This window comes from Bacillus rossius, chromosome 7 (genome assembly GCF_032445375.1).
Source record: "Bacillus rossius redtenbacheri isolate Brsri chromosome 7, Brsri_v3, whole genome shotgun sequence".
NCBI lineage: Eukaryota > Metazoa > Arthropoda > Insecta > Phasmatodea > Bacillidae > Bacillus > Bacillus rossius.
In genome coordinates this window covers 61,008,493-61,030,561 of record NC_086335.1, presented here as the reverse complement: position 1 = coordinate 61,030,561, position 22,069 = coordinate 61,008,493, and the positions used below count along the sequence as shown (strand labels likewise).

The following is a 22,069-nucleotide window of genomic DNA, read 5'->3' as shown; positions in this document are numbered from 1 at the left end:
TGCGACGTTGTCATCGGTCCTGTCCCGTGTGTCACCGTCCCCGTCAGCGTTCTCGCCTGCCACTCGCCGTGACCCGGGGTAGGCGTGTCCCCGTCGACGTCCCTGATCCGGTTCCGGTGGCGTCACCACGGGGTCATCGAGGTCGACCAGGACTCCTACTGCGACGTTGTCATCGGTCCCGTCCCGTGTGTCGTCGTCCCTGTCAACGTCCCTGCCAACCCCCCGCAGTGACCTGGGGTGGGCGTGTCCCCGTCGACGTCCCAGGTCCGGCTCCGGCGGTACCACCACAGGGGCGCCGAGGTCGGCCAGTACACCTTCGGTGACGTCATCCTCGGCCTCGTCACCGTCCACTGGTCCGCTGTCGTCGTGGTCGTACTCGTCGTGCGGGTCGCCTATCAGTCGAATGTCGTCCCTGTGCACCTTAGTTGTCCGTCCGTCGGCGCGACGCACGAGGTACGAGGTGGTGCCCAGTCTGTCTACGATCTCCTGTGGCCCCGCCCACTTAGGAGCCAGACTGGCGCAAAAGCCCCGCTCGCCAGCCGACAGGTGATGACACTTAACAAACACCTGCTGGCCAGGCTCTAGTCGTGCTGGGGGCTGGTGCGTCTGCGGCGTACGTCTAGTCAGGTAGTCAGCTTGGCGACGTCGGGCGTCTTCGCGCAGATCGTCCGTGGTCATGTTGTGCAAGTCGGGGGTTGCGCGCGCTTCCCCGGGCAGGGCGAGGTTCCGGCCCTGCACCAGTTCAGCGGGGGAATGGCCCGTGACCGCGTTCGTCCGACGGCGCAGGCAAAACAGCAGCGTCGGCAGGTGCAGGTCCCACTTGGTGTGGTCCTCGTCCAACCGGATGCGCAGCTGAGTTTTAATGTCCTGATTCCGCCTTTCGGTCGGATTCGCGCGCGGATGGTAGGTGGGCGTCGTGTGATGCTCCACCCCCCAACCCGCGCAGGACACTCGCCAGCTTCTCCCCGTGAACTGCACCCCGTTGTCCGTCAGCAGGACCGCGGGGTACCCGTATCGCGGGAAGAACTCGCGCTCGAGCAGGGCAATCACGGTGCCGGCCTTCACGTTTGGTACTGCGAACGCCTCCGCCCAGCGGGTGAAGACATCCGTGACCACAACAATGAATCGCCGACCACGGGACGTGCGAGGATACGGCCCCATAATATCCACCGCCACAGTGTGGAAGGGATTCCGGGGCCGTCGTGGGACCTGCTGCTCCTTGCCGTCGGGTCGCCTGGACTTCCGCTCCTGGCAACGCAGGCAGGCCCGCACGTAGCGTCTTACTTCTGCCGCGTCGCCAGGCCAGCGGAACGTCCGTCTGACCTCACGCAGCGTCTGCTCCGCGCCCGGGTGTCCCGCCAGGGGGTGGTCATGCAGGTAGCTCAGGACCCAGCGCCTGGCCTCGGGCGGCACGTGGGTCCGCCACCCGCTCGACCTGTGAGCCCCCCTGGTCTGGAGCACCCCGTTCAGGCTCCGGCAGCCCGGTATCACCCCCTCCCCACACTCTGTCAGTCGGGTCCGGGTGTCGGGGTCCCGGAGTTGCGCCGCGTGGACCCACGCCAGCAGGTCAGTCATAGTCTCGGGTCGCGCGTCAGGTGCAGGAGCAGTGGGGCTTGTCAGCGCGTACAACGCGCACGGTCGCGGCACCGAGTCCTCTACCCCGCGCTCACGCTCAGGGAGGAGCACTTCCTCCCAGCCCTGGTCGTCGTGGAACTCATTCTCAGGGTCCGGATTCCGGGACAACTCGTCGGCCAACTGATTTTCACGTCCAGGAATGTGCTCGACCGTGAACGAGAATTCCTGGATCAGCATGGCCCACCGAGTGAACTTAGACTTCCGGCCCTGAGCGGAGTCCAACCAGCGGAGGCATTGGCTGTCGGTTCTCAGCGTGAATGAGCGGCCCTCGACGTGGTGACGGTACCTCTGTAGGGCCCAGACCACCGCAAGGCACTCTTGCTCATTCACGTGATACTTCCGCTCAGCCTGCCCAAACTTGGCGCTGGCGTACTCGATCACGCGCCTCTCGCCCCGGTCATCCATCTGGTACAACACCGCCCCCATCCCCTCCTGACTCGCATCCGTCTGGATGAAGATGGGGCGGCTGGGCACCAGGCGTGAGAGCGTGTGACAGTTCCTGAACCGGCGCTTCACCTGTCGCAAGGCCTCGTCCGCGGCGGGGGTCCACCGGAACTTAGTCTTCGGCGACAGTAGGTCCGTCATCGGGGCCGTCACCGTGGCGAAGTCGGGGACGAAGGACCGCAGCCAGTTGAGCAGCCCCAGCAGCTTCTGGAGCTGCTTCCTGGTCTTCGGTGCCCCCTTTCCCTCTATTAGCTCCAACTGCTCAGGTCGGGGGCGGCACCCCTCCGCCGTCACTATGTGTCCTAGGAACTCTATTTCCGTGGCCCCAATGTGGCATTTCTTTGGGGCGCACGTCAGTCCGTGTCTGGCCATACGTTCTAGCACCAATGCCAGATGGTGCGCGTGTTCCTCCCACGTCCTGGACCAGATGATAACGTCGTCCAGATAGGCACTGGCGAACTCACCAATGTACCCATCCAGAACACGTACCATCAGGGCCTGGAACGTGGCAGGGGCGTCCATGAGACCAAACGGCATGGCGCAGAACTGGTAACGTCGACCGTCTGGTGCCGTAAATGCCGTCTTAGGGCGGTCCTCCAGACATACCGGCACCTGCCAGTAGCCTGATTTTAAGTCTAGTGTCGTGAAAATAGTGGCGTCCCCCAGTCCTGCCAGTGCGTCTGTGATATTGATCTGCGGGGGCGGGGCGGGAATGGTCAGTTTGTTTATCGCCTTGAAGTTTACGCAAAAGCGTAGACTTCCGTCTTTCTTGGTGGCCAGCACCACCCGTGAGTTATACGGGGAGGTGCTGGGTTCCACTACCCCGTCACGTAACATCTCGTCAATTTGAGTCTGTATGGCCTCCCGTTCCCGGATGCCAAATCCGTATACCTTCTCAAAGGGAGGGCGGTGCGGTACCATCGGTATCCGGTGCTCCGTCACGTTTGTCCGTCGTAGCCGGTCCGCGGCCGCAAATACCTGTGCCTGAGAGGTGAGGACATGGTTGATGACATCGACGTACTCCTCTGGAACACCGTGCTGAAGGTCTTCTAGGCGAATGACTGACTGAGGGGGACTGGGGGGAACCTGGTGCACGCCGTACACCGTCCAGCGCCCCTGGGTGCCGAAGTGCATCCGGCCAGCTCGTACTTCCACGGTGGCGTCGACCTCGTGCAGCCATGGGACCCCCAGAATCAGCCCCTCGCGGAGCTCGGGGACCACCCAGGCCTCGACGTGGCTAACGTGACCAACGATGCTCATTGTTACCTGAGTGATGCCCCCTGCTGCAACGACGGCATCCCTGGTGGCCAGCTGCACCAGCTCCCTCCGCGGTGTCACTGCCTCCGCTCCCACCAGGTGGGCCGCGATGTAGGTTCGGCTGGCGGCGGTGTCCACCAGGGCCAGCATCTCCCGCCCGTTAGCGCGGACAGGAATTCGCAGCAGCTCCGGCTCCTCGGGGCCGACCTGCCCCAGCTGTGCAGTCGTCTGTCCCCCACCGCCCCCGGCCACCTGGCCGTCCGGGCGTGGGGAACTCGCGGCGAGGTCCGCGGCTCGCTCCGGCGCCGACGTGTTGACGTTCCGGTGGTCCACCTCGTCGACGACAGGTCGACGAGGCGGCTGGTCCGGCCCTGGTATAACCGGCCTCAGGGCCGCGGCGGTGGCGCCGGCAGTCAGCTGTCCCTGCACGGAGATGGCCGGCGGGATGCCTGCGCTGATGCTCTGGTTGTCCGCCCCGTCGACGGCGTATCGACGAGGCGGCTGGTCCGGCCCTGGTATACCCGGCCTCAGGGCCGCGGTGGTGGCGCCGGCAGTCAGCTGTCCCTGCCCGGAGATGGTCGGCGGGATGCCTGCGCTGATGCTCTGATTGTCCACCCCGTCGACGGCGTGTCGACGAGGCGGCTGGTCCGGCCCTGGTACACCCGGCCTCAGGGCCGCGGTGGTGGCGCCGGCAGTCAGCTGTCCCTGCCCGGAGATGGCCGGCGGGACGCCTGCGCTGATGCTCTGATTGTCCACCCCGTCGACGGCGTGTCGACGAGGCGGCTGGTCCGGCCCTGGTATAACCGGCCTCAGGGCCGCGGTGGTGGCGCCGGCAGTCAGCTGTCCCTGCACGGAGATGGCCGGCGGGATGCCTGCGCTGACGCTCTGATTGTCCACCCCGTCGACGGCGTGTCGACGAGGCGGCTGGTCCGGCCCTGGTATAACCGGCCTCAGGGCCGCGGTGGTGGCGCCGGCAGTCAGCTGTCCCTGCACGGAGATGGCCGGCGGGATGCCTGCGCTGACGCTCTGGTTGTCCACCCCGTCGACGGCGTGTCGACGAGGCGGCTGGTCCGGCCCTGGTATACCCGGCCTCAGGGCCGCGGTGGTGGCGCCGGCAGTCAGCTGTCCCCGCAGTTGCCTCGGCATGGGGACAGCTGATGAGGAGTAGTCCCGTTGTCCCCTGCTTCCCGGCGGCATACAGGACGTTAGTGCGGTAGGCGCCGGTGGTGGTCGACGTGTTCTGTCAGTTACTGGGACTGCCGGTGGCTGGCGGGCCGGGGAGCGGCACCCAGTTGTCCCTCCGCCCCCGGTCCTGCGTTTCCCGCCTGCGACGTGTTGCCTTCGCGCGCCTCCTCCCACGCGGCTCTGGTGGGGCAGAGGCGATGCCAATGGTACGCGTCCGGGCAAAAACGGCATCGCGGCGGACGTTCGTCCCTCTCTCTCGTATCTGTCCGCTCGTGACGTCCTCCTCCTGTCGCAGCTGGTTCCGGGCGTTCCCTGGTGCCACCGCGGTCTGTTGTCCTGCGCGGTCCCGCGCCGCCGGCGTAGCTCACCACGGTCAAGTCACTGTCCGTGACCTCTGTGACGGTGACCCCTCGCGGCCCCGAGCGAGCACGGGGAGCTCTCGCGCCCCTGAGTGCCGTCCTCCACTGCGACATGTCACGTTCGATCACGCGGGCGAGGGCCACGAACTCCTCCGTGTCACGACCAGCAGCCGTCCTCATGAAGGGGCGAAACTCTGGCAGCAATTGTTCGACAATGGTTGGCAACGCCGCACTCACGTCCCCACTTGTCCCCAATCGGCGGAACATGCGTAACTTCTCGTAAATGAACTGCTCTGCACTCTCGTCCTCCTCCTGGTTTCGGCAATAAAATGTCCGCAAACACATTGCCCGCGCCTGATCGTTATCAAACCTAGTTTTGACTTGGCGCACAAAATGTCCCCACTCGGTATCAAAACTCCCGGCCATTGACCACCAGTTCCTTGCCTCGCCGCGGAGCTGTCCCGCCACTCGCGGCGTCCACTCCGCCCGTCGCACTTCGTACAGTTTTAGGAGGTGTTCACACTCCCGCAAAAACTCCCGCGGGTCCTCGTTGTCTCTCCCCGCAAACTCTGGCAACTCAAACTGCGTGCTCACGTACAGCACTACCGGCCCATCTGCGTCCGCGTGCCTGTCCCCCTGTTCCCGTTTACTGTCCTCAACTGTGCTGTCCGTGCTGTTTGCGCCCTCGGCCGCGCCGCCGGACCCGCAAACCTCGTTTTTTACGTCCATTTTCGCGGAGTCTCCCTCCTCACACAAGTCCGTTTCGAAACTGATTAGATCGTATCTTTCTTGTCCCGCCTGTTTCCACGCCATCCTGTCCTCCTGTGCTACTGATCCGCGGATCGTGAACACAATCTCCCCCAGTAATACAATACGATCCTCCCCAGCGCGTTATCTTCAGTCCGGGATACCGCTGCACCGCCGTCTTGTATTTCTGTCCCCCACGACGCGCTATCTCTCGCCGAAACGTCTCGTGTTCGCGCCGTTCCCGCGCTGCGTTATCTCCCGCCGGCGCGCCGGCGCGACGTCTCGAATTCGAGCCGCTCCCACGCCGCGCAGCCGCACCTGCTTCCGTTCTGTCCTGCACCTGCGCGCTTGCGTGCGCTTGCGTGCGCTTGCGTGCGCTTGCGTATGCTTACGGCCACACTAGTTGGGCGCCAAATGACGTCCCTCGGCTTCAGGTCCCCGTTTTCCCGTTGAAATAAATGTCCTGTTATGCCCGTACTGCCCTCGTCGGAGAGGTGTGGGTCCAGGCCAACGTGGCCGGGACCGGGAAAGGCGGGACCTGGAGGGAGAGTGAAGTGATTGCGAGGAATGTTGGTAGGTTGTCGCAAGCAGAACACGGCATTAACGAATTTCACGAGCCGTCTTTTATTAACGCTTATAAAGTCCTGCCGCAGCCTGGCGGAACCGTCGCGGAACAAGTGCCCTACCACGGCGACACGGACTCCCTGATGACGGGGCGGTTCTCAAATACGTTTCGGCGCGAATCGTAAAGTTTATTAATGCTAGGCTGACCCAGTGAGAAAGGGCCCGAAGACGGAACGCTGTACATACGCGGCCCGTTACGTAATGTTCCGTGGACGGCGAAAAGTTCAGAGACTCGTAGCACCACGTTCGCGTTGTAGAAACTGCCCGCTAGACACGTCTCCCGATGACTCGTAAGTTAACAATGCTAAGCTGATTCGCGGTGGCAGCTCAGCTGCCGTGACCGACTGCGGACTGAGCGAACGTTCAATCCCGAGCGCAACGTGCGCGGCTCGCGGAGCAACGAACACGTCTGTCTCCGCTCGAGACCAGGACGCGACTGCCTCTCCCCGCTCGCCCGCGGGCCGGCGCCCGCGGGTGGCGGGGAGGGAGGGGAAAATCGGCCGGCGTGGGAGAGAGCTCCGTCCCGCGGCGCGCCAGGCTGCAATTACATACTACGGCGAAACACTTCAGAAAAAGTTATTGAATTATTTACAAAGACATACACGAGACATTAATTACACAGCGAACTTGCACAATGAATAATAAATAAAATAAGTTAATTACACACATTCAAATCCCTTAATCGTTTACAAATATATACACACTGAAATAAAAGATAAAGTCACATAGAAAAAACACTCGTTGGCATGCTAGGGCGCACGCGGGTGCGTCCCTGGCCGTCGCACACACTGGGGTTCACTGGGGGGGAAAATAGGCCCCCTCAGGCCCGCGTCGGTGGCCAGGTACGGCCTCTGTATCTGGGAGGGTACGACGACTGTCGTCAATCTCTTTTCCACGCATACAAATAGATTGTTCATACTTTGAATAAAATAAAATTAATATGGTAGCGTCAATCGTTAGCTGTTACGAAAACTGCTGCGTCATTTCTACCTCTCCCCTGCCGTCTCCCCTTCCAGTCATTAAACTAGCATATAGCATGCTACGCTACATACCTATCCCCCCTCCTTTGTTGTCTTCCCTATCGACGCACTCTCCTCCTCTACCGGTTTCCCCCACCACGTACCTAACTGTTCCCTTCATGCGATCAGAATTTTCGTAACTCTCAAAAATTGTATCCCCACACAGCAAAGAAGTTTCACTTCAAAAAATATTAGGTTCTTTGTATTATATGCAGTTCACAAAAATTACTAACCTTTAACATGTCCTTTCTTCAATCTGTGTGTGTTGGCATCATTGGAATAGATGAGTGAACACACGCTGGCTGCTAAAACCGCTTGAAGTATGAACTTGCACATCCTGTTCCACACACAATTACTTCCATAAAATATACGACACAAAATATTATGTTTTAAAAGATGCATTCTACAGCTTCATAATGACTATAAAACTTTTTGAAACTCTTAACTACCTATGTCATTTCCTAACATATGAAAAACAATCAGTGTTAACATTATTTTTTTTTACATTAAACAGTACTCGAACTTAAAACAAAATGCTTATGTGTTTTAAATGAAGTTGACATATTTATGAAAATAAACGTACATATTCAGGTAAATCTAGTTTCATTTAATGTGTTAACAACAATTTGAGTGATGCGTGTTGTATCATGTATTATATAATTCGGTTTATTTATCTTATTGACGTCGTCCGGGCCTGCGGCCCCTTTGAGCCCGATACGACACCGCCCAACCACCATCTATATTCAAACCTCCCGCTCGTGCGTGCGTGTGTGCGTGTGTGTCTAGCCCGGCAAGAGGGCGCTTAGCTGCAGTGCGCCGCACCCCTAATTTGCTACGTTTTAATATTATTTGTAAACCCTTTTTGTTTTCATTCGTCTTTGCCCCAGTGTTGTGCAATTTACTTGTGTTTTCTTTAATTTAAATAGGTTACCTTAAATAACTATAGACGTTGCCCGGGCGGACCCGAACAGGCACGGACTTGGACGAGGGTAGGAATGCTTTTACATAAATTGTCATTAAATAAGTAAATAGTAACGAACTTTCCATTGTCAGTAATTTTTATATATTTTTAATGTTTATCTGTAATTTACTCAACTTTCGCCGGGGCACGGAATCGTAGAATATAGTAACGGTAATTGTGTTGGCGCGAAGGGCGCCATGTTGCCACCTGCGAGCGATGAGCTCAGCCCAGTCGATCTTCATCACTGACCGAGAGCAGACGCGCCAGCACCCCGGGGACTTCAACCTTTGTTCTGCACTGACCAAGTAATTCTGTCTCGTTAAGTATTTCTGAATCTCTTTCGCTCGTCATCCTCGGGGCAGCTCTCGGTCAGCGGACTGTTTAATTAATTAATTGTCTCAGTCGAGTTTCTTTCATCACCGTGTAATAAGTAAACTTTGCAGCATGGCCACGTGTGTGGACCATGCCTTCACCTAAACCGATTCGTGCCTCAGGCTTTTTTAACCGTGTAATGTGTAACGTGTAACGGGCGTGTAGAGAGACGTGTTAGTGAAATTAAATCTGGAGAATAAATATAAAGTGAGTACTTATTTAATCACGTGGTGAGTGAGTCTAGGAGTGTGGCGTGCCCGACGCCTAGAGCGGGCCAGGTCTGGGTAGCTAGGATAGAAAGGGCTGGTAACTCGTCCCCACTTGGGCTACGTCACGCCCTGAGTGAGAGACTCCGCCGGGTCCACGTGCCCTTCCACGTGGTGGCGCCCGTAGTTAACATCTCGAAATCACCGGCAATGCGCGATCAGCCCTCAAATGGCGCCCAAGAGCGTGGGGCGAGTTACATCTTCCGCGAAAACCAGACCTGTACGAGCGTGTGAGATAGGCGGTTGTTACGCGGAGCGCGCGGAACTAAAGTTCGCGCTGGAACTATTGTTCGCGCGGAGCGCATAGCGGGACTCTGGCGCGCCAGCCACGTGATCAGCCAAGCGCACGCTTCCAGGAATCCGCGCACAAACAACGGACTCCGAGCGCAGTAAGTAACACAGTGCTGATGTGTTCGTGAGGACTGTTCGCGTGTAGAGTACCACGTGCGTAGACATGTATCCGTATCCGGACGAGTGTATCGGGTGTTACTTTCCCTGCCCGAGTTGGGACTTGTATGGCAGGACCGCCGCCGGATATGAGTGTGGCTACTGTACGGAGTACCGCATACACGGCGTGACGAAGTGTGGAGCGAGGTCGTGTCCCGGAGGTAGTAGCGAGGGCTACCGCTGCCAGGAATGTGCCGGCCTGTGGCATCGTGGCTGTATCGGCGAGCGTGAATGGACCATACTGCGCAAGTTTTTTACCTTCACGTGCGCACGATGCACTGCCGACCTAGCCACCCAGGCGCAGTACGAGGCAGAGACGCCGAAAAAGACGCCGCTCACGTCGACGCCAACGCCGCTCACGCCGACGACGCCAACCACACCGAAAAAGACGCCGCTCACGCCGACGCCAACCACGCCGAAAAAGACGCCACTCACGCCGACGCCAACCACGCCGGAAAAGACGCCACTCACGCCGACGCCAACCACGCCGAAAAAGACGCCGCTCACTCCGACGCCGACGACGCCTCTCACGCCGAAGCCAACCACGCCGAAAACGCCGACACAGCACGTGCCAGGGACGCCGCCCGTTGCCGGAACGTCACCGCAGCACCAAGCCGACTCCTCACGCACGACGCCGACACCAGCACCACGAAGGTACGTCCTGACGCCACCCGCACCGTCACGTGTTACGCTACCGACGCCTACCGCCCTGACAAAGACGCCAGTCGTCCCGACGCCGACGCCCGCCGTGCCGACGCTCATCGACTTGACGTCTCCCGACACAAGTCCGATCCCGCCGCCGCCTGCCACACTGCGTTTCGTCGACCCGACGCCACTTATCCCGACGCCGACGCTCGCCGTCCCGACGCCGACAATTCCGCTTCCGCCACCTCCTGTCCTGGAGCCGCCAACCTCGGCACCTCTCGTCGACCTGACGTCTCCCGACGCTGGTCCTAACGCATCATCGCCAGCAAGACCTCGTTTCGCCGACCTGACGCCACTCATCCCGACTATGATGACGCCTGACTCGCCGAAGCCAACCGAGCGACGCCCGACAACGACCGTCCCGCCGCAGTCTGATACGCCGTCCAGCACCCGCTTCGTGTCGGAGACACCTCCCGACGCCGGAATGACCTCGCCACCGCACCGAACCGCCGTCCCGACGCCACCAAGGTCATTTCCGGCGAAACCCGCATCGTCTCCGCCACACGACTCGCCACGGACGCCACCAGACTCGACGCCGACGCTTCGTGTCACCTTGTCGCCACCACCTGGCTTCGACGTCATCCGGCCGTCGTCACCGCTACCAGAGTGCGCAGTCGCAAACAGGACGCTTTGCGACACGATGTCCAGGGCCATGACGCCGAGACGCCTGAGCGCCGCCCCGCCGCCTGGATTTGCTCCTCTGTGCCCGCCTGGCTTCGAGGCACAGACGGATGAACCGGACCGAAAGAGACGGACGCGCGCGACGCCGACGCTGACGCCGCCTACATGCCCACCTGACACGACGCCAGAATCGACCGAGGCGCCACGACGCCCGATTCCGACGCCGATCGCCGCAGTACCGGAACACCGGTCAAGTGCCCTGCCGCACGAGACGCCACCCAAATGTCGCAAGTTGGCAACATTGGGACGCCGCACAGTGAAGAGTCGCCTGAGCTCCCTACATCCGCCTGTCGCGATGCAGGTCGACGCCACGACGCCGGGACGCCCGACCGTCCCACCGCCGAACGTGACCGTCACCCGGACTTCGACACCTGTCACCCGTCTGTCACGACGGGCCGCGAAGCGCCCGCCTGTCGGCGAGGCTGAGCCGGGTCGTGCCGAGCGCCGCCCGCGCTTGCTGCCCGCCTGCCACGAGCCGCCTGACCTTGGCCGCCGCCGGCCCTGCCGGCCGGCGCCCTGGCCACCGCCGCGCTGTCACACGCAGCAGCCGCAGCTGACGCAGATTTGGGGCTCGGGACAACTGGTGGGTCACCACCCACAAGGTTAGTTAGCCAGCGCCCATTCTGTCCGTGTGTATCGTCCCCCATAGTGTAAACATTGCTCAACTGTCATTTTGTAAACATTGCTCGCCGCCGTCATGTAAACATTGCTCGCCCTTCCATCGTGTAAACATTGCTTGTCCGTCCGCCATGTCAACATTGCCACCTGTCCGCACAAATGTAAACATCAACATTGCCACGTGGGAGTGCGCGACGTAAACAGTACAGGCAACGCCCCCCAACCATCTGTCAAACGGCGCTGTCATATCGGCCTACTTTCGGAGGGGGCAATTGACGTCGTCCGGGCCTGCGGCCCCTTTGAGCCCGATACGACACCGCCCAACCACCATCTATATTCAAACCTCCCGCTCGTGCGTGCGTGTGTGCGTGTGTGTCTAGCCCGGCAAGAGGGCGCTTAGCTGCAGTGCGCCGCACCCCTAATTTGCTACGTTTTAATATTATTTGTAAACCCTTTTTGTTTTCATTCGTCTTTGCCCCAGTGTTGTGCAATTTACTTGTGTTTTCTTTAATTTAAATAGGTTACCTTAAATAACTATAGACGTTGCCCGGGCGGACCCGAACAGGCACGGACTTGGACGAGGGTAGGAATGCTTTTACATAAATTGTCATTAAATAAGTAAATAGTAACGAACTTTCCATTGTCAGTAATTTTTATATATTTTTAATGTTTATCTGTAATTTACTCAACTTTCGCCGGGGCACGGAATCGTAGAATATAGTAACGGTAATTGTGTTGGCGCGAAGGGCGCCATGTTGCCACCTGCGAGCGATGAGCTCAGCCCAGTCGATCTTCATCACTGACCGAGAGCAGACGCGCCAGCACCCCGGGGACTTCAACCTTTGTTCTGCACTGACCAAGTAATTCTGTCTCGTTAAGTATTTCTGAATCTCTTTCGCTCGTCATCCTCGGGGCAGCTCTCGGTCAGCGGACTGTTTAATTAATTAATTGTCTCAGTCGAGTTTCTTTCATCACCGTGTAATAAGTAAACTTTGCAGCATGGCCACGTGTGTGGACCATGCCTTCACCTAAACCGATTCGTGCCTCAGGCTTTTTTAACCGTGTAATGTGTAACGTGTAACGGGCGTGTAGAGAGACGTGTTAGTGAAATTAAATCTGGAGAATAAATATAAAGTGAGTACTTATTTAATCACGTGGTGAGTGAGTCTAGGAGTGTGGCGTGCCCGACGCCTAGAGCGGGCCAGGTCTGGGTAGCTAGGATAGAAAGGGCTGGTAACTCGTCCCCACTTGGGCTACGTCACGCCCTGAGTGAGAGACTCCGCCGGGTCCACGTGCCCTTCCACGTGGTGGCGCCCATAGTTAACATCTCGAAATCACCGGCAATGCGCGATCAGCCCTCATTATAATCTGTTTTATTCTAACCCTACTGCCTTTGTGCTACAGTTCAAAAAAACCATGAAAAAGCAAATTTTATGGTATCAAAAAATATCTCCATGCTCTTAAAGGCTACAAAACAAATTGGTGTTACACATGCTCATGTATTCACATAAACTAGTTGGTACTCTTAAAGAACTAATTTGAAACAAGGCAAGCACAAGAAAGTGAACAAAAGTAATTTGAGATAGCTGTTTGGTAAGAAATGACTTTTTTCCCTTTGCTATAAATAATTATTTTCTTATTTTCTACCTCCCAATCCTTATTTTAAACATACAGCTATCACAGCTAATCTATGTGGTGAGTAAAACATCTGACAACAAATATTGTCTGCCAAATTAACACAAGAAAGTTACAAAATTATTTCATAAAACCATTGCATGGTTCAATTCACATGATATCAAGGTATCATTTGAAGTAACCAAAGTGAAGGACTGGTCATGAAAGGCATGAAAATTTCAAAAAAAAAATTGTGCTGTAAGTCACAAAACTTTAATTTTCGTTTAAATAAGCATTTTGGTAACTTACGTTTTATTTTCCAACACCTCACTGCAATTTTTAGTTGCACATTAAAATAATACTAGTGATGGGTCATACTCAAATTTTGTTGAATCCAAATCTCAAATTTGAATACTAGAGAGTACCTTCAATATACCTCTCGAATCCAATCTAAGTATCAAGGGTCCAAAATAATATAATGTACAGTAAATGGATAATATTCACAATGGTGTTGAAACATTCTAACCTTTAAATGGTTCTTTCACAAAATAAGTTTCCAGAATCAACATATTGTAATTTTATTTATATAATTTCATGTTAAAACTACAATATCTTGGGGAATGGTAACAGGATAAATATGTAGAAATAAATTGACCTAATAAACTTCTCAGGTTATCAGTGTTAAATTTTTTAATTTAATTTACTTCCTCTAATACTTTTTCTTCAAATCTTTTTCCTCAGATATCAAATCTTTTAAAGTACTAAGGATTTGATGGTATTTGAGGATTTGATTGGCCTATCCCTAATGAAAATACTTGGCGACTGTCCACTTAAATCATGTGAAAATTATCTCTGAAAACAAAAACCAGCATGTTCCTGCTAATAGTGAACCTATTATGTATTATTACATAAACAAGTTGTATGAAAATTTTAATAAAAGGTGAAATTTTCATACAACTTGTTTTTATAATACAAAATAGATCCATTATTTGCAGGAACGTGCCGATTAAAGGTCCTGGAAAAGTCCCGAAATTGGTTCACAGGGCCGTTGAGAGGAAGGGGCAGAGTGGGCAAAACCCCCGGAACCCAAATTCCAGGGGGGCTCCGATTGAGTTTCGAGATTGTTAACATTATTCATAGTAAACCTTTTAAGTAATATGATACATAATAACAATTTAGTTACGGCCACAGATAACATTTACGTGTTTTTAGATTTTTTTCTAAAAATTGTGGATGTTTATTAAAAGTTGTAAATTAAATAATACATTTAATACATTAAAATATTATTTATTTGCCCTGGGCCCTCAGTTTCTGTTAGCCATTGTAGATAAAACATGTTACTTTGTATTAGGGGTCTTAAAGAGTATTAGAAAAATAATTTATATTCATGAATAATTTACTATTTAATATTTATAAACAAAATTTATACTTGATTCAGCATTTAAAATTGAATATTATTTTTCAAATTATTTGTTACCTTAACATCATAGGCCTACAATATGTTAGGACTGATTCCAAAAAAATTATTTCAAAAAAAATATAACATGTATGAAGCTGATTTTTTGAGAAATTTATATATTTTTTCTACTAAATTATTTACACTGTTTAAATATTTAACAATCAATAATTATTAATTAAAATTATTAATATTATTCTTTTTTACCTGTATAACCAGATCAACAAAACAAATTTTAACACTTAAATTTTAGTGGTTTACGAAAACACATTTCCATTATTTTTTTTAATTTCCCTTATATTACACCCCTTTGTTATGGTTACATGTATATTACTCTCGTTTTTATTTTACTGTATTTTGGATCAATTTTTCTTCACTCCTGTGAAGTCCGGGAGAAAAATTCACTGTATGTTAAAATATTATTAGAAAAATATTCAATATTTGCGAATACTGCAATTTTCAGTGTGAAATTTTATTCGCAGATGGAAAAAAAATTAACAGTATTTGCAGAAGCCTACATTGTACTGTCTAGACAACTGACAGCAGTGCTGATGCCCGAACAAAACCAGCCCAGAACTCACCTCCTGCACGTCTGGCTCGGCAAGGGCGGCAGAACACAAACGTTTCCCCGGCCCGCCGTCGTTAATATTGACGCGCTAATCTTCTGCGCCCTGCTATCTGCTTCCTGCAGGGGATGCGCAGCAATCGGCCGGGACACCGGCAGACAAAGGAGCGTCGCTCCCGCGCAGGAAGCTACGGTATCGGTCAGCGCACGGGGGCGGGAGTGAGTGACCACCGTCACGACCGAGTCCCTTGTTCCCCCGGTCGCAGCAGCCAGCCCCGCTGCAGCCCACCCTGACTGCCCGATGTTCACCGTGAAATTTCTTTTAGACCGTATTAATCAGTGTCTAATCATATTATCTTAAATGATATAAATCCAGCGTCCTGTTGTCTGTTTCCAGTGAACTTTTATTTGTAATTTTTTCCAACTTGACAGATAGGATAGTTTTTATTTCGATTAATGGTCTTAATAATTTATAATTAATAATAAACTGATTATCAATGTTGATTGGTGTTATTAATCGTAAGTTTCATAAGTCTCAAACAGATGGCACCATAAATCAGTTTTTTACAGACAACTGTTGTACTGTCTGACATAAATATCTCATACATAACGCTACGTTTCAATTCAAATTTTATTATTCTCCATGTGCATGTAGATTGACAGCTGAAGATAGATACCAATAACTGTAATTGTAAACACGTGAGAATAAAATCAAAAATAATACAAAAAAAGTGGGGTTACATAGTAAATTGATCAACGAAAATGTGCACATTATTAATAAAATGAACTGTGATTTATTATAAGTAAAGGTAATCAGAGTATTTAATAATAAAATAAAATTGAAAATGTTATGTTAATCTGTGTTAAATTTTGTCTTTTAAATCCTTTCTGAATCACTCAGCCACAGCAACGCGTGGCCGGGTCTGCTAGTAACCTATATTTATTCAGTCAAAACCGAAATAACACTGAAAAGCACGATGGCAATACACCATATGACACCTAAATTATAGTTAATATATACCACAAAGCACCAAAATACAATTAAAACCATGAAACTTTTTCAATCAAAACTTAAATATAAAGACTAATACTTAATCTTTTAAATATTAAATTTAATGAAAGTAACTTATTTAGCATTAAATTTGTACATTCTATTCACAAAAAAAAATTGGAAAAAGTTAACTTATTTTTAATCTTGCAACTGTTATTAGTTACTCCTTTTTAAATTATGAGACAGTACATTTTTCAAACACAAAAATACTTAAGAGGTAGTATATTTTATTTGTTCTGAATAGTTGGACATGCTTATTAAAAATAATTATATTGTAAAATTGCATCATGTATGTCAAAATGACACTGTTTTGAAAATTTTAGTATCATGGAACATTTAAGCGTAATGTGTTTTTCAGTTACAAGCTATATATATATTTTTAATAAACAGATTTGATAAAAAATAAAAACCATAAAATATTTTGTCTAGAAATATTATTCTATAAATTACACTTCTAAATTATGCTTCGATTTTGTTCTCGTCTATGTTCTGTTGTCTTGTGGACACTACTTGTGTGTGATCCTTGCTGTTTGTTGTACTGTTTGCGAGTGGGGGCCTATCTGCATGGTAGGTTCCATGCAGGTAGTGCCCACTTACGCGTAGTCCTAGTGAACATGAGGTACCTGGCCACCCGTAGTGCTTGCTTTGTTGTATCTTATTTTATTTCTATCTATATTTTATAATTGTGTATGTTCATTGTATGTATCTTTATGTGTGTATGTATGTCGTGCCCACCACAAACTGTCGGTGAGCATGTTACAATAAATATGAATAAATATGAAAATGAGATGTTCCAACTAGGTTTCTTTAAGTTCTATTTGTCTTATTTCAATCTAAATTATATTCAGATTGTAAAGAATACAGCTATTTTATAAAACAAAAATTTACCACAGAGAACTTTTGTTGAAATGAAACAAACACCATTGTTAAGGTTCTTAAATTCATAATGGAAGAAAAAAAATCTAATTATGATGCTCACCAAAACTGTGCTTATAACTTTGCAAAATAATCCGCATGAACCAAATACAAGACATGTAAAACAGCAATTAAATAGCGATGAGGTGGGGCTGATTCTTTGATACCATGATTCTATCAATTCTCAATGGGATTAAAATTGTTTATCTTTAACATCAGATTTGCAACATTTAATTTTATGTTCTTTGCCATGGTGCGTTAGATTATTTTTTTGCACATGTACTCCCAAAATAAATAAAAGCAAATTAAAAATACAGAAGGTTCTGTTTTCACAGATTACTTATTGTTTTTTTTTTTTTGCATATTTAAAAATGTTGTAAACACAAAATTTTTAAGTAAGAAAGTAACAGCAATTAGCTATTGTTTTTGTCCATACAAATGACTAACCAAAATTAGTTACCTGTAATTGCCATGGAAACATCGTAATCATTGTGATAAAATAAGTTTATTATAGTGATGGCCCAAATGACCTATATCCGACTTGTCGGTACATTTTCCAATATCGGTTAAACAATTTTGAAGCTGTTTGGAAGATAACCTCGTCTCAGATTACTTGAGCGTAAGCAACATGCACTGGTGTTGCAGGTACTTCTTTGTCTTCTTCTTCTTCAAGGGGGCCAAATATCAGCATTTTCTCTACTCTTAAAAAAGGATAAATGATGAATTATACAATTGCATGAATGAATTGCTAGCAGCTGCTTATCCTGTAAACAAACCGTTATTCCTTCCAACCAAAATAGTTATTCCTTCCAACCAATAGTTATTCCTTCCAACCAATAGAGTTATTCCTTCCAACCAATAGAGTTATTCCTTCCAACCAATAGAGTTATTCCTTCCAACCAATAGAGTTATTCCTTCCAACCAATAGTTATTTCTTCCAACCAATATAGTTATTCCTTCCAACCAATAGAGTTATTCCTCACCCCATAAACCGTTTTCCTCTCTCTTCCAACCAAAGTGCTTTCTTCTGATGGGTATGCTATTAACAAATGAGAATACTCGCACTACAAATATTTTAGTCATACTGCTTACTACACACCCAAGCCAACTGTGGTCCCGGGAAAAATGTGAACTACCCAAGGTCAAACGGACCCCTCCCTCCGCCGTCATCCCTTCAGCCACACTACCCCTCCCTTTCCCTAGTCGACCTCAAGGGTCGAAGCGCATCATGTCGTGGGTGGGACGGCAAGTAGAGTTGTTACCATAAGTCACGAGACAGTGCGCGGATACGTGAGTATCGCTGTTCAAGTATTTCACGGATCCTTTGAAAGCGGAGCAAGGTTTCGAAGCTTGCGTGACTGTAATATAACGTGTATTGACGACAAATGGCATCAAGCAGTACAACAAAACACAAAACTATACATAGCCAGTGCAGGGAAGTGATTAGCAATGTGATTTCATTTTGTGATCAGGAGAAGGCATCAGGCAAACTTACCCATCCATTATGAAATGCAACAAAGCGTGCGGCAGCAGCGATAGGGAAATTGAAAGGAACAATATGCAAAAACAGAAAAGAAAGTAAAGAAGCCGCTATCAGTGGAGGAATTTTGCGCACACCAGGAAAGAAAAGAAAAGCAAGTAAATAGTAACAAGATATCGGTTGATGAGTTTGACCTTGGGGTAATACGATGCACTGTACAACAGTTTTATATGGTGAAAGAAGAGGTTCCAACACTTAATAAGCTTCTAACAGTGTTACAAGAAGAAATAAATTTCCCTGGACGAAAAGAAACTTTGAGAAAAATCCTGCATAAATTGGGTTTCCGGTTCAAAAAATGCAAGAATAAAAGGAAAATATCAATGGAACGCAATGACATTGTTGCTTGTAGGGGCAAATATTTACGTCGAATGAAAGCAAATAAGCAAGCTGGTGAAAAGAATAAAACAGTTGTGTACATTGACGAAACCTGGATTCACCCGACGTACACAGTAAACAAGTGTTGGCAAGACAACGAAACACCCGGTGTTTTGAAAATGACAACGCTGGTCAACGTTGGATAATCGTACACGCAGGTTGCGATCTAGGTTTCATTCCAGGTGCATATCTCATTTTCAAGTCCAAAGGTAAAAGTGGCGATTATCACGACGAGATGAACTTCGCAAACTTTTCCAGATGGGTGCAAGACAAGCTTATTCCAAATCTGCCTGCTAATTCGTTGGTTGTAATGGATAATGCCCCTTATCATTCCATTCAGTTAAATAAGCCACCAACAGCCGGTACAAGAAAACAAGATATCATCCAATGGTTACAGAACAACAACATTCCGCATGACAATGATATGACAAAATGTGAACTCCTCCAGCTTGTTCGTGGTCGACGTCCACCTCCCAGGTTTCGCATAGATGAGATGTTAGAAGAACATGGGCATGAAGTAATAAGATTACCACCATACCACTGTGAGCTAAATGCTATTGAGTATGTATGGAACATTGTGAAATCACGTGTTGCTGAAAAAAATGTCGCTCAATCATCACGTACCATTGAAAACATCACAACAGAAGCAATCAATAGCGTCACCAAAGAAGAATGGCAAAATGCTATTTTACATGTAAAACATACAGAAGCAGAGTACTGGACAGGTGACTGTCTAATGGAGCACGAAATTGAGAAAATTGTTGTTAACTTTGGCGAGTCCAGCTCAGACAGTGAATGGGACTTTTCGGACAACAGCAGCACATATTCCAAAGGTAACATATCAGGAACTGAAGAATTAAATGGCTGAGTGGGCGTTTGTTACGTGCACTATGCACGAAACTGTGTTGAAATGTTTCTTGCATTTTTTTCATTAATTAATCATACAAACAATATTTTCTTTGATTATAGGCAAATATATACCGACATGTATGTTAAATATGGTGCTGAGTGAAATAATTATTATAACACAAACGGTACGATGTGATGCTGTCACACACTTTGGTACACACTGTGACATCTTCGTAGACACTGTGTTTCGCTGTTTCATACGACTGTACCTTCACCTTATCACAACATTTCTTACTGCACGACTGCGCTTCATGGCCATCGTTTCATCCAGGTAATCATGCTTACATGTTGCGTACACTTATGAACGCATGTGTATACTCCTTGCTTCCAGCTTCCACAGCTAACGGTATTCCCCTACTGCCAACCCCTCCTCATTCCCCAACCCTCTCTCACTGCGACACTAGCGCTCCCGTCACTTCCCTCCTCGGGAACACAGTTGGCTTGGGCATGTAGTAGGTTTGTTGAAATTCTGAAATACAGCAAGATACTTTGTACTACATTTTAAAATTGTACTTACTTGGTGCTGAATTATCACACATTTAACAGAGACAAAGCAAAATTCCTGACGTAGTGCTACAGAATTGGTACAACACACGTTTTTCAAGTATGTATTTTGAAAAGGTGCTTGGTTATGGGTAGGGCCTGGAAAATTTCGGTGTTTTCAATATGCAAAAAGCGGTACTTTCAAATTAGAAAAGCGGTGGTTTAAAGTCGGTATTTTCGTTATGCAATGGAAATTTTACCGGTATTTTAAATGTTGACTAAATTGTGCAGTTATTGAATATAATAGTTTACATATTTAATAAACAATCCATGTATACTAGGAATAGGCTAATATGCATAATAACAGCCAATTAAATCCAAAACAGTTACACAAAACAGACACGTTGCTATAGATGTTTGCAACTACAATTTTTTTTTTTTTATTTATTTATTTATTTATTTTTTTTTTGGCTGCCAATGCCACATGCTTAGCCGACTTTAGGTGTTTGTCAATGAAATCTTTTCTATCCCATGAAACTTTACAGTTGCAAAATTTGCACATCACTGTGCTATTGTCAGTACAATAAAACCCATGTTTCTGATACTAATATGCTCGTATTTAATGGAGTGGAGGAACACGGGGTTGCCACTTGAACAAACCCCAGCGCACAAATGAGAAGAAACTTAGTGTGAACTACACCCCAGATCAATTTTGAGCATCAAAACCATACACGAACACGGCTTATGTAAAAATAAGGTAATTATGCTGAAACACAAGACTTGGGTTAAAGGATACTTTAACCTTGTGTGGATCAAGTAGAAAACATTCGGCTATAAACGAAAGAAATAAGAACAATGCTATCCTGAAATGCTGTGACATGTTTTTGGAGTAGATAATCACAGCGACAGACCGACAGGATGCGCTCCCGCCCTTGCCGTCAGCGATGTTTATTTTGACAGCTCAAGCAATTATCGTTTCCACGTCCCTTCGCAGCGTAAAAAAAAAGAGAAAAAAAAAACACGCTGACAGTTTCTCACGCAGAAGGTTGAAATAAGGGAGGGAATGTGTTGAAATGTTAGATGGAAAGGGGGGGGGGGGTTGTTTTTACATGGTTTGTGGCTCTGGGAGGGATGAGCCTTGAAGAATTAGCAGGGGATGGGAGAGGTAAGCGTCGCGTCACGTCACGTATGACGTCAAGCCGCCGGGCCGGTAAGATAACATGACAGCTGAGACGGCTTTTCGTGCGATAGTGGAGGCGCCGAGCTCGTCTAGACACTGCCGCGTGGCCAGTCTAGAGGGGTGGTATCTATTTTTAGACGTCTTTTGTATGCCTGGCTGCTTACAGTACAGCTCTCGCCAAGATAAACGTGAACGCATAGAGCCCAACAAAGTGTAACAGACTTGTTTTTCAGCCGATTTTACTCAAATTTTCGGCTTTCTCTGCTTAAATTTTTTATGTTTTCTCAAAAAACGGTCATATAAACGGAATGGACGCATCAGAGGGGGCTCGCATCGGCGGGATTCTACTGTAATGGTACTTTTCGGGGATATATTCGCAGTGTAATATAGAAATGTTGTGGTTTTCGCGAATGTACTTACTTTTCGCGTTTTCATGCGAAATTCGCGATCGCGAAAAATTCCAGCCCCTAGTTATGGGCAATAATGGTAATATGTTCACCTTTTAAAATGTAGCTTCATACCTTAATCTTGCTATTGCATCATAGAAAAAGAAAACATTTTCTTCAAAGGTGTATCCATTTGTTCACACAAAATTATCTAATTAATGCAATTAATTAAACAGCAGTGATACTTACCACACATTTTTACTCTTGATCAAAGA

At 49.0% G+C, this 22,069-nt stretch overlaps 1 protein-coding gene across 1 annotated transcript in view; it reads right to left on the bottom strand.

Annotated features, from left to right (window-relative positions):
- LOC134534167 (neprilysin-4-like) overlaps window positions 1–15,002 on the bottom strand; it is a 52,022-nt gene extending 37,020 nt beyond the window's left edge. Inside the window, exons 1-2 of the mRNA XM_063372304.1 lie at window positions 14,972–15,002; window positions 7,504–7,607 (exon numbers count right to left, since the gene is read on the bottom strand). Coding sequence (XP_063228374.1) covers window positions 7,504–7,606 — 103 coding nt within the window. The 5' untranslated portion in view covers window position 7,607; window positions 14,972–15,002. The remainder of the gene's footprint in view (window positions 1–7,503; window positions 7,608–14,971) is intronic.
- Window positions 15,003–22,069: the final 7,067 nt, after the last annotated feature.